Source organism: Molothrus ater, chromosome 20 (assembly GCF_012460135.2).
Source record: "Molothrus ater isolate BHLD 08-10-18 breed brown headed cowbird chromosome 20, BPBGC_Mater_1.1, whole genome shotgun sequence".
NCBI classification, from domain to species: Eukaryota; Metazoa; Chordata; class Aves; order Passeriformes; family Icteridae; genus Molothrus; species Molothrus ater.
The window spans coordinates 4,633,237-4,646,612 of record NC_050497.2 but is presented as its reverse complement, the minus strand read 5'-3'; the positions used below and the strand labels follow the sequence as shown (position 1 = coordinate 4,646,612).

Here is a 13,376-nt window from a genome sequence, read left to right as displayed (position 1 = left end):
TTTGCTGACAGAGACCAGACTTTGCTGCTTTATGGAGAAATGAAAGACCCCAAAGTGTGGGAAGGTGAAGGAACCAGCTTGCTTTTATTTTAGGGCAGTCCAGCTCTCTGACAGACACCTCTGATGTCTCCAAGGGCGCCTCCTCACCAGCCTGATCCTTGTAGCATATGGTTATTGTGCAGTAATGTCTCACTTTTCCTCTTCTCCTCCCCATCCCCTCTGTCCAGCCTCGTGACCTCATGTGTGAATCCACATGGGGGGTGTCCAACAGCACTGGCCCCTTCTCCATCCTCCTCTCCTACCCCTGCTGACTCCCCCTGCCCCTCCAGACTGGAAGCCTCACCCCTGTTGTGTTTTCCTGTGTTGTGGCACAGGGAGTTTGCCCGTTGGAAGGTGAGGAACACAGCCATCGAGAGGAGGGACCTGCTCCACAACCCGCTGCCCCTGATGCCCGAGTTCCAGAGGAGCATCCGCCTGCTGGGCAGGAGACCCACCACGCAGCAGTTCATTGACACCATCATCAAAAAGTACGGCACCCACCTCCTCATCTCTGCCACCCTGGGAGGTAGGTGGCACCTGGGCTGGCTCTGGGGGTGGTATTGGAATATTTACCAATATAGCTGGATGGGACCTGGCTGAGCTTGTCTGGCCCTTGCTCCTGAACCAAATAGTGGTGTTTCACCCCACAGACACTTTTGGCTGGCTGGGTGTGTGGTGTTTCACCCCACAGACACTTTTGGCTGGCTGGGTGTGTCGTGTTTCACCCCACAGGCACTTTAGGCCGGCTGGTGTGTGGTGTTTCACCCACAGACACTTTTGGCCGGCTGGGTGTGTGGTCTTTCACCCCACAGACACTTTTGGCTGCTGGGTGTGTGGTGTTTCACCCCACAGACACTCTTGGCTGGCTGGGTGTGTGGTGTTTCACCCCACAGACACTTTTGGCTGGCTGGGTGTGTGGTGTTTCACCCACAGACACTTTTGCCTGGCTGGGTGTGTGGTGTTTCACCCACAGACACTTTTGGCCGGCTGGGTGTGTGGTGTTTCACCCCACAGACACTTTAGGCCGGCTGGGTGTGTGGTGTTTCACCCACAGACACTTTTGGCTGCTGGGTGTGTGGTGTTTCACCCCACAGACACTTTTGGCTGCTGGGTGTGTGGTGTTTCACCCCACAGACACTTTTGCCTGGCTGGGTGTGTGGTGTTTCACCCACAGACACTTTTGCCTGGCTGGGTGTGTGGTGTTTCACCCCACAGACACTTTTGGCTGGCTGGGTGTGTGGTGTTTCACCCACAGACACTTTTGCCTGCCTGGATGCTGCAGCTGGGCACGTGCGGACAAGTCCAGGCCTGCAGGAGCTCTGGTGGTGCTGGGATGGAGCTTCCCCCCATAACAGGGGCTGCTCCTCAGGTTTCCCTCTGTGGAGAAGCTTTAAGGCGATGCTGAAGGAAAGGAGTCGGTTCTGATGGAGGGTTTGGATCCAGAGCTTTATTGTGGCCCTCAGGCCTCTGAATGCAGCACCAGCTCCAACAGAACTCCCTGAGCCCGTGGCTGCTGCTCCTTTAACCCCGGGGAGAGGGGCAGGGAAGGGGCAGGGAGGCCCCAAGCAGGGACAGGAGGGGAGGGACAAAGGGACAAAGGACACCTGGATGGCCCAATGCCCCCTAGGGGTAGGAGGGCATCCTTTGGATCTGCCAATCACTCGAGGCCCTTCTGGAATGCCAGGACTGACAGACAGTGCTGGGAGGGGAAAGGAGAGGTGACTGACACACATGGGAGGGAATTATCAGGGGAGGGATCTGAGGTTTTGGGGTTAACCATGAAATCACAACACAGCAGGGTGGTGAAGGCACTGGGCAGTGCTGGAAGTGTGTCCAGTTTGGCAGAGCAGGGGCTGTGGCAGAGGTGAGGGGAGCAGGGCATCTGTTGCTCCAGGACATGAAATAACGCGGACACTGGACTCTCTGAGGTAAAAAAGAGGGAAATTTAATTTCTGACTCCAACGTTTATAGATTTCCAAAAGTGACAGTGGGTTGGAGGGTGACAGTGCCACCTCTCCAATGACACTGGACAAACCAACAGCCCATCAAATTTCTCCTCCTCCATAAAAGAATGCAAAACAATAAGTTATTTACAGAAAGTGCGTGAGAAAGTTCATTGCAAGAATGTCAACATCAGAAGGCTTAGAAAATCTTAAAAAACCCAGGGTGACAGGCTGGTTTTCCCTGTTGTGAGGAAAAGCAGAGGGAGCTGGGCTATTCAGTCTCCAGAAGAGATGACTGAGTGGACACCTCATTAATAATTATCTAAAGGGGGGTGCCTTGAGCATGGATCAGGCTCATCTTGGTGGTGCCAGCCACAAGGACAAAAGGAACAGGCAGAAAGTGATACCCTGGAAGTTCCAACTGAACGTGAGGAAGAATTTCTTGGGAACATTGGAACAAATTGCCCAGAGAGGGTGTGGAGTCTCCTCACAGAAGAAATTCCAGAACCAGCTGGATGCAGTCCTGTGCCATGTGCTCTGGGATGACCCTGTAGAGCAGGGAGGCTGGACCAAATACCCCAGTGTGGTCCTTTCCAGTCTGAACCACCCTGTGACTCTGAAAGCAGTGGGGGCACAGGCCAGGCTGCAGCTCCCCCTCCTGTCACAGACATCTTTTATGAAAATCCTTTCCTTAGGAGTTTTCCTCCTAAGAAGCTGAGAGACCTCAGGAACAAAATGTAACCAATGGTTATCTGCTGCTGTGGAATGCAACAGGTGCATCTGGGATTGGTCTCATGTGGTTGTTTCTAATTAATGGCCAATCACAGTCAGCTGGCTTGGACTCTCTGTCTGAGACAGAAGCTTTTTTTATCATTCTTTTTCTCTTCTATTCTTAGCTAGCCTTGTGATGAAATCCTTTCTTCTATTCTTTTAGTATAGTTTTAGTATAATATATATCATAAAATAATAAATCAGCCTTCTGAAACATGGAGTCAGATCCTCATCTCTTCCCTCATCCTCAGACCCCTGTGAACTCCATCACACCCTCCCAAAGAGCCTTTGCCAATGAATTCAGAGTGTGAGGTGGGAGCTGCCCCTGTGCTGCTCTGACCCTGTGTGTGTCAGGAGAAACCCATCCCTCAGCTGGGCCACTGTCCTGCCAGCCCTGCACCACTGCCCTCAGCTTCACAACAGAACCTGCTCATCCCTCGTTTTCACAGGATGAAAACAAATGCAGGGGTGGGGGAAAAACATCCTTTCTTGCTGGAACTGGAGGAATTTTAAAGAGCTCCAGGAAAAGGGAGTTCAAGGAGTTGGGCAGGGAGCGTGAACAGAGGGGAAGAGATGGCCGGAAGGCTGAATGCATTAACATGGAGCAGACTTCTGGAAAAACAGCAGTTCAGTAAAATTCAAAATGTGTATGCAAGGGCTGCAGAGAGGTCTGTGTGTGCACAGAATGTGTCAGGGATGACATCAGAGAGAGCCCTGTAGGGCCATGAACTCCTGAGCAGGCGCTGCTGGTGGTGCTTCAGGAGCATTTGAGAGGGTGAAAATCAGCAGCTCCTATTGATGTTTACTCCTGGTTCTTTTTTCCTCTCTATTATTTTCATGGCTCTCTTCCCCCTTTGGGGTGTGCCTTTCTTTCATTTAAATGCTTTTCTTCCAAGAACAACTACCTGTGAGAAGGATTCTGCAGTGGTAAAGGCTCAATTTTACTTCAAAATTTGTTGTTGTTGCTTTTTCTAATGTGCCTCACCTCCAGCCTTGCCACATTGCTGTGTTTGTAGTGAACTTTGAGGAATTTCTGGCCATCTGTCTGTTCCCAGAGCATTGTGCAGACACTGGGATGAGATTAGATGTGAGCATATGATTCATGCACAAATTAGGTAGGTAGCTAAATTGGCACAGTTCCCCAGAAGTCCAGTGGCCTCTGGTGTGGTGATGTCCTTCAAAGATCCTTGGGCTGCTCTTCCAGTCCAGGCACCCAAACAAGTCCATTCCATCAGCAAGAGATGTGAGACAAAGGAGGTTTCCAAGCATTGAAGAGCATAAGTGACTGCTTTCTTCAGGCCTTAATGAAGTCTAGGTAAGATAACTGCTTTTTATTGAGGAATTCACTTTTCAAGACCGTGTTTTACAGAGCCCAAGACAGCCAAGTAGAGATTTTTATATCTTCTTTTTTGCTGGTTTACTTTTTTCCCATTGACATTCCTCTTTTTCTTGCCACTCACATCCATGAAAATTCAAAATAAGAAAGACCTTTGATGGTAAAATATATTTTTAATTTTGCCTGGCTGAGGTTGTAAATTATTCACAGGGGCTTGTTTCTTCCCCTGATTTTACAACACAACAACTTTAAATATGCAGAGACTCATAATGAGAACTGGTGTTGGAGGGGAGCACTAAACACCCCACCAGCCCTGAGCATGGTGGGGAGAAAACGAGGATTTATCTTGGCAATGGCAGGGAAAATGCAGACGGAGCTGGGCATGCATTATGCACGGAGGACACGTTCCAATCTCAGTCTGGGGGCTAAACAAGAGCTCTGGGACATTAAAGCAGCCATGACCTGGCTCTCCCAGGAGCTGGTGTCTCTCCAGCAGAGCTGCAGGCAGTTCTGCCCTGGGTTATGGCTGTTTGTGGCTCAGCCTGGTGTCTCAGGAGGTGGCAGAGAGTGACAAACACACAGGAAATGGGCTGGCTTTGAAATGCCAGCTGCTGCTCAGCCCCCAGGAGGGTGGGACATGGAGCAGCACCTGAACGCTGCAGTTTTCACACCTGGACACAGGAGGAACAGCTCTGGTGCCTTTCAAACCTGCAGGGCAGCCAGTGAAAACCCAGCTCTGCTCCAGCCTGCTTGTGACAAAGGCACTGGTGAAGGGTCACTTTGAGGGCATCCATGCTCTGGGATGGAGCACACAGAGCTGAGAGCCAATTTTCAGGAAAATCCCTCAAGGAAAAACAACTTTGAACATATCATTCACTTAATTAAAGGAGAAATTAAGACTTAATAATGCAGGAAAATTCTGTTAACCTCTCTTGATCCAAGAGTTGCTTTCCCATGTGACCCCTCCATGGGGATGCTGTGCTTTTCCAGCTCTGCACAGAGCTGCACAGAATAGGTTTCCAGCAGCAGTGTCCCTGCTCAGCACCCCTCAGTCCTAGGGACAGCACTGCTCCTTCAGGAAAAAGCATCATCACTCATGGACTTCTCTGTTTTCTTCCTTTGGAGGAAAAAAATGACAACTTTTGTAGGGAAATCACTAATCCTCACTGCTCCAGAGAACAGATTCTTCTCTTCTCTTCTCCTTCTCCTTCTCCTTCTCCTTCTCCTTCTCCTTCTCCTTCTCCTTCTCCTTCTCCTTCTCCTTCTCCTTCTCCTTCTCCTTCTCCTTCTCCTTCTCCTTCTCCTTCTCCTTCTCCTTCTCCGTGCCTGGTTCATGTTGTGTAGGGACCAAATCCAAGAGGAGATCTGCTGGTGATGTGACAGCAGTGCTGCTGCCTGATGTGATTCCACCCAGGCTTCCTGCCTGCCCCCTGGCCAAGGATTCCAGCCTCAGCATTCCTCTAGTGAAAATGAGCCAGGCTGGAATGAAAAAATCCTGATTTTTGTGCCTTGGCTGTTAATATAAAGCATGTTTTTTTCCCAGGAAAGTTGTTTTTTTCCCCAGTTATTGGTGCAATTGATGAAGAGTTGATGGCTGTGCATCACTGCTGAGGGGAGAATTATCCCAGATCTTCCTTCTCCTGCCACAGCCTCACAAAATGGTGGCGAAACAACATTTCTCATTTCTCTCTGCTGCATCTCCTTGCAGTGAAATGCTTTTGTTACATGAGAGATCCAGAACTTCTGGCTCAAAATACACTTTCCCACTGATCCAGCCTCTTCAGCGGCAAACGAGTTGCTTCATAAAAATGACAAAATTCCTTCAAATCCCCCTGAAAAACACAAAGGGACGAAACTCAAAAATGCATTGAGTGGTCAGTGCAGTGACCACTGCTCCTCACATTAATCACAGACATTTTATTTATCCCCTGTGCCTCGCTGGCTGTTTGCTGTGTTCACCTGTTGTGTCTCATCAGATCCAGGGGGTTCAATCCTCTGGAAGATGGATTGACTTTGTTTGTGTGGACAGAGCCTGATGTGGCAGAGCCTTGATCCCTGCCAAGGTCTCCTCACAAGCTCAACACATGAAAATGGTAATGGTGATAAAGGAAATCAAAGCTGGTCATTTTCCAGGGAAAGTGCTTTTGTAAGAGGTAACAATGCCATCATTGTTGCCACCACAGCTTTGATAGTAGTCGAAGGCTAGTCTGTTATTTTAAACAAAATATTAAAGACAAAGTTTTACATGCCTAACTTCTCCACTTAGGTCCTGCAAAACTAATTAAAAGATTTCAACTGATCAATTATTTTGATGAAAAGTACCTTCTTTCCACAAAAAAAGAAAAAAAAAAAGTGAATTTTTCATCTCAAAGCCAAAGGCTGAATACTCAACACAACTATTGCTTGAAAAACTGAAATCTAATAAAAATATTTTGATTTTCCACCAGAATATTTTTGGTTTGTTTTCAGGCATTTGGCTTTCAGATAAAAGCTGGAAAATTTCCAGGGAAAGTGAGAGGGAGGGCTTACTGGGATTTGGGGTTATTTTTTCATATATGAAATAAAAGAAATAATTTGGATGAATCAAATTGTTTTACCTTGTAAGAATTTTAAAGAAAAGTAAGTCCTTGTTCTCGTAAAAAAATATGCAAAGATGATGAAAAGTGAAATATTTTTTGGCCTTGAAAGCAGTGGTACATATTTTTTGGACCATGCTATCACTGCCAGAGGCAGTGTATTCATCAGTGGTTCATCTATCAAATCAGAACAAGCACCGTTCTTCTCATTAAGAGAGTTATGTAGAAATGGCACATTCCTCCCCTAATTGTGTCTTCTCTTCATTTATTAAAATCCATGTTTCACATGTTAAGGATGCAGGATGGCATTCCACCTTTTAAGACTTCTCACAATGCCAGCCTTTTGTTAAGAATGGACTGGATTTTAATGTGTCTCACCCAGCACAAATTGAATTATTAGGTAAATCGTCCTTCTCAGCTGCATGTCCTTTTCAGACCTGTTTTGTTACATTCAGGTCTCTGCTGATGTTTATCAGTTCTTAACTGCTTCTCTCCCAGATTCTCTGAGCTTACAATTTCAAAATCACCTGCTTTTGTCCCTTATCTTGTATGGTATTTTCACTCTTTACTTATATTCCCTGGATGAGACTCTGGGAGAGGAAAGAAGGCAGCAAGGGTGGTTAGTTCAAAGTAACTTTATTTGCTTTTCCTCTGATTAATTCTCTTTACTCATCCCCTTTCCTCTCCCCTTTTGCAATGCCACTGGGAGCTGAAGAGGTCCAAGTAACGTTTGTTTGTCCACTGTACCTACCTGCACACTGTGTTCTGCTTGCAGTCATCATCCATCCCCTCCAGAAGTCAGGTCAGACAGAGACTTGCACAAAGTGAGATCTTCTCCTCTCAGGTGTGCATCATTCTAGAGGCACTGCCTACAGGGAGAACGTGCTTCAGGTGGGACAGATGGGCTGAATCCTTTGTGGCAAAGCTCTGCTGGTTAAAAAATGTCCAAAATGTTGTCTACTCAATTCAGTGGAGCTGCTTTCTTGTCTGGTGGACTCGGCCTTGCTGTCTGAATAGAGGAGGAGGTTTCTCTATGTCCTCCTATGATGCTGGTGAGGAAGGGTGGATTCCTCCAAGAGTGCTCTAGGTGTGGGACTTTTCCTTCTTTAGGTGCAGTAGATGACACCATTTTCTCCCTGCTTGCAGCCTGAAATCTCCTTTTCTCTCTGCTGCAGGAGAGGAGGCCTTGACCATGTACATGGACAAAAGCCGCCTCGACAGAAAGTCAGGAAACGCCACCCAGAGCGTTGAAGCTTTGCACCAGCTCGCCTCCTCCTACTTTGTAGATCGTGATGGCACCATGAGGAGACTCCATGAGATCCAGATCTCTACAGGAGCAATCAAGGTACCACATCCTGCCTTAGGAAGAAGGAAAAGATTGTCTGCCTTGTATGGATTCTCTAGGGATTTGGGGCAGGGCTTTGCCAGTCTGGTGTCTTCTTTGAGCACAAGTTGTTTTATTCCCAGGGTTAGGTTGTTGGCTCTTATTCAATTGAAGAATTGATTTCCCCAGGGTCACCAATGTCTGGAAAGAGGTGAGCATTCAGTGTGGTGATTGTGTAGGACAGGAGGCTTTCACTAAATGTGACAGTGACTTCTGGAAGGGAGAGAGGGACAGAGGACCCAGATCAGTGATGGAGGTTGGAAGGGAAAGGCAGGTCTGTGAAATGAACAGCCCTGTGCCACCTAGGAGTGTTTGTCTCCTGGGGGTGTAAGGCTGCAAAACATCTCTCAGCTGAATTTACAAGAAATGGTGAAAAACTCAGCGTGGCATTGCTGAGGTTTCTGGAATGAAACGGACTAAGAGACAGCTTGGGGGTTGCAGCAGGAAGGAAGGGAAGCTGCTCAGAGAATACAAAACAGGGAAAATGGCTCTGCAAAGGCTGCCTTCTCTGAAAGCAATCATCCTACACTGGGCAGGGATTTTATTGTTGCTGAGTTCACTCCAGGGAAGGTGATGTGGATGGAGTCGTCATTGTTAGCCATTTCTGAAAGGTTTCAGCTCTCGTTATTGTTCTGTGCTGTCTCATGGCTGAGGCTGTTCCCTTCTGGATGGGAAATTGTATTGAGATATTGAAACAGTGACAGCAGATAATCACCCGTGGTGAATTCCAGGAGGGCAGGAAACCAACAGCAACAGCACTGCAGGTCATCTGTGCCTCCATCCATCCTCAGCACAGGGCTGCTGTTCACATCTGTTGTGGGAGCACCAGGCACCACTGTGGGCTGGCAATCCATCTCTGTTTCTTGCTTTCCAATAAGAGAAGCCAGGGAATAATTCCTCTACAGGCTTCTGATGTTCTCCAGTGGAGATCCTCTGTGAGAAACATCAGTCTGCAGGATCCCATTGCCAAGCCCAGAATAACCTGAGGTACCCTAAAGAAAGCAGCCGCAATTCCTTCTGATTTTTCAGCTTGAGAGTGCACCAAACATTAGCAGTGTCTTGCAGGGTGGGGCATTTTTCCCCAATTAGGGAGGATGTGTTTTGGCTTATACCAGCCCGTGACAAGGAGTCCTTGAATTAAAAGATTTAAAAAGCCTGGGGAAGGTGTGGTGCTGCAGTCAAAGGGAACATTCTCTCTTTTCTGCATCCTCTGTAGGTAACAGAAACTCGGACCGGCCCCCTGGGCTGTAACAGCTACGACAATCTGGACTCTGTGAGTTCTGTCCTTCTGCAAAGCACTGAGAGCAAACTCCACCTGCAAGGTAGGGCCCAGGGACCAGGGAGTGGGGTGGAAATGGGACAGGAGTGCCCTTTTTCTGAGCCTTTCCCCCTCTTCTCTTTGCTGTGATTCTGCTGTGTCTGGAAGTTCCCTGCAGCTTCACACGAGGTTCAGCTGAGCAGAGCTAGGGCTGACCCCAATGAAGTGTCTCTCTCTGCTGCTGAATTTTGATGGACTTCTGTGTATGATACACACACCAACATTAAAAAAAAAGTGACCTCTTCCATCAGTGTAGAAGGAGAATTCTGCCCACGTCTCTCCATCCCTCCCAAACTGCTGATTTGTGTAAGAGGTTTGCAGATCAGCTTTCGGGGCTCTCTAATGACCATAATCTTTGGGAAAAGTCACTGAGGTTTTATTTGGATGCTAGAAGCCATGGCTTCAGTCCCAGATGGGGAGCTAGTCCAAAAGTCAACAGATAGAGGTCATGGCTGAATTAATAAATAAATACATGCTGGTTAGCAAGAAGTCAACTTCAGTAGAAGGAGGAAATTCACTGGGCATGTAATTCATGAAGGTTATTCCCAAGTTTTTGACAAAATAAGGAAATGTGGGATTTAATTGCTCATTTGCCCAGATGGTTTTATTTCTCAAATCCTTGTACTTGCACAAATTTTAATTTTTCAGATGAATGGGCTACATTACATCTTCTGCTTTGAGTATAATTTGGCAAGTGCTGTTTTAATCTTTGGTTTCACAGAAACTGGGTTTCATTTACCAAGTAATGTTGTGGATATAATATTATTGTTGTTATTATTTGCCTTTAAAAATAATATGCAGGTTGTTTTCACTATGGCAGTGATTATCCAAATCACTGAGTTCTGGTTCTTAGCTAATTAACAATAAGCAGTTTGAGAGGGTTTTACACTGTGATGATAGCTGCTGGTAATGAAAACCCAAGGATGACACATGAGATAAGGGGGGAAGCAGCTAAATCAGCAGGCAGCTCGGGTTATAGGCAGACAAGTGGGTAAATCAATAGGCTGCTATTGGTTATCTGATCCTACAAGAGAGGAGATAAACCAAGGGAGGGGGACGGAGGTGGAGGAAGAGGGAAAAATTAGGAGACAGAGGGGATGAGGCTGTGGTCTTTGATGGGAGCAGACAGAGAACCTTGGGGGCCAACCACACGTGGGTTTCATGGAGCTCCATGGCTGAACCCAGGCAAAGGAGACAGCGAGGGAAGGGAGGAAGGCAGGAGCTCTTCCTAATGGAACAAAGTGACCTTTACAGCTCCACCTGAGTTTTCTACCTAATCTGGAGTGTGGTTCTTGGGATAATTACCCAGGATCCTTCCTCTGCTCTGAGAGGCCTCATTACAAATTAGTCACAGGGCTGCAGCAGGTAATGGATCGTGACCAAGTCTCCTCTGATCTGATTAGCAGCCGAGCATGAGCTGCTGACAGAAATCCATGTTCCTGCCTTTGTGTCACTCCAGCTCTCAGCCTGGCTCAATAAAAGAGCAGCTTCTTTGTGACAGGGAGAATTTCTCTGTCTGAACTTGCTGCTGCCCAGCCCTGGGACTTGGGCTTTCAAAGCTGTGCCTTTCAGGAGAGACAGGGTGGAATGTGGCACTGATTGCCCTGCTCTGGTTGGCAAGGTGGTGATTAGCCAAAGGCTGACTCAGTGCTCATGGTGGTCTTTTCCAACCTAAATGATTCCATGAACCCATGTTGGGTAGGGTTTGGGCAGGTTGATTTTGGGGGAGGATAGTGCAGGGTGTCTGGTGCTGCACTTGGTGTTACTGGGACAAAAAATAATCACTAATTTATAAACCAGTATCCTTGTGGGCCCAGCATGCATGACATGTTCTGGAGTACCTATATACATATATATACACAGTGATTGTCACAGAATGTCCCCCTTTTTCCAGCACTCCCTGGAGCAGGATCCCTGTGGTGATGCAGGGCAGGGTACCAGCAGCTCTACAGCAACCTGTTGGGAAAGGGGGATTTGTGTTCTCTGGCCAGAAATTGGAAAATTTGACTTAAAAAAAAGGCAACATTTTGAAGAATTTCAGGAACTCCAAATTTCAGAGGCATGGTTTGTTGTATCAATACTCTTACTGACAGTATATGTCAATATTGGAGCATAGCACTATCTCAGTGAGGTACAATCCTTCTATGCTGTTCCAAACTGTGCAACAATAAACAGGAAATGTTGCATATCAGGTCATTTTCTACATCAAATATGGTCATATATTATTATACTATTCATAATGCCTGTTGTATGCAACACTTATATAGTATTAAATATATTAAATATATTAAATTTCAATATTTAATATTATATTGTCATATATGTGTAAATACCCTTATATATTATACATCTATAACTACATAAAGAGATGTATTATATACCTGCATAGCATATATGATAACATAACATTAGAATTTACATTAAAATTACTATTAAAGCTTTTTCCAAGATGGAAAGAACAGTAATGGCAACACAAAACATTTCAAATTTTCACTGCAGTGAAATGAGGGAGTATGAAAAAATACATTTAGAAAGTGAAAAGTGCTTTTGGAGTCAACATGCTTTCACAAAATGCTTCAATGGAACTGCATTTTCAACAGAGAACTCTTCTGTGGAAAATGTTTCAAATAGCTCTAATTTAGAGCTGGGAAAATTTACCTCTTTTAATGCAGGAAGCCTTTTATATACAGTCTAAAGCCAAACATCTATCTCTAATAGTTTTTCTGGGTGAATTAAGGACATGTTCCCTTGTCAGATACTTCATATTCTGCCTGTAGTTATCTAAGATAAACCTATACCAAATCTGTGCTGCCCTTCATTTTTAAAGAGGAACTTCATGCTTTACAAAGTGGCAGAATTCCTCCTCTGATCAATAAATTCCCTAAAAAACTAAGATATCCAAGTCAGCAGCAAACTTTCCTTGTGCATCTGTTATCAGCTCCTGAGGCTGCTCTTGGGGATGAGCCCATTCCTTGTGCCCCCTGGCTTGGATTGAGGGATTCTCCCCATGGGGATGGTCCAAAATCCCAATTTTTAAGACTAGATTGCTTTTCTTCTTGGCTGCTGACTTGAGATTGTTTCATCAGTAGACAGTAGTGAAAGATTGAATATATATATATATTTTTTTTTAATGTTTGCAATAAATAATAAATAAATAAATCCAAATAACTTTCTTAGAGAACAGCACAGCGTTTGGGATATTTTATTATTTTATTAGGGTTGTGGCTGGCAGCAGGGCTTTCCCTGCTAGCACAAGCTGCTCAGTGGTGCTGTTATATTCCTTGGGATTACAGCTTTCCTGCTTTACAGGTAGCAACAGAAGCACCCAGGGCAGTGGTCTCAAAAGATTGATGCTACTTGTGCTTTCCTGACAACCATAACCCACTGAATTCCAGCAATATTGAGTCCCTGGGCATGGGATAGAGCTACACATGAAAGAGAGGATGCCAGGATCATCTGGATGAGGTGTTGCTGCTGGCACAGAGCTTGTAAAATCTCTTGTTGATATCCAATCACAGAGGTGCTCAGAACTAAAGCAAAAAAATTCAAATGAATAAATTGATATGTATATAATTGATATGAAAAAAATTGATATGCCCTTGTCTGGGGATGATGAGGAATCTGTGAATATTTTCATGTATATATATATAAAATACTTCTGTGGAAAGAGGCACAGCTGTATTTCAGCTGTGAAATTTCTGGTTGAGCACCAGAAATTTCAGCTGTAAAGTTTCTGGTTTCTTCTGGAAGAAACCAGAACCAGAACCAGAAGCACTGGTTTCTTCCACAAGGAAATTCCAGGCTGGAGGATGTGAGTCACCTGCAATCCCAGCAGCCTGTTTAGAGTCAGGGGTTGTGTTTGGAGTGTGCACACTGGTGCTCCATGAGTGGCTGGGTTTGGGTGTCACTCGTGCAAACACAGCCCTGAGTGTGGGCTTCTGTCAAATGCTTCAGGCAACGGGTGGGTTCCAGCAAAACTGCTTTTCTGATGAAATTAAGTATTTATATC

General features: G+C 45.9%; 1 protein-coding gene across 1 annotated transcript in view; it reads left to right on the top strand.

Moving 5' to 3' along the window:
• BRINP1 (BMP/retinoic acid inducible neural specific 1) overlaps positions 1-13,376 on the top strand; it is a 92,986-nt gene that overhangs the window by 62,647 nt on the left and 16,963 nt on the right. Inside the window, exons 3-5 of the mRNA XM_036393827.2 lie at positions 375-565; positions 7,841-8,010; positions 9,266-9,371. Coding sequence (XP_036249720.1) covers positions 375-565; positions 7,841-8,010; positions 9,266-9,371 — 467 coding nt within the window. The remainder of the gene's footprint in view (positions 1-374; positions 566-7,840; positions 8,011-9,265; positions 9,372-13,376) is intronic.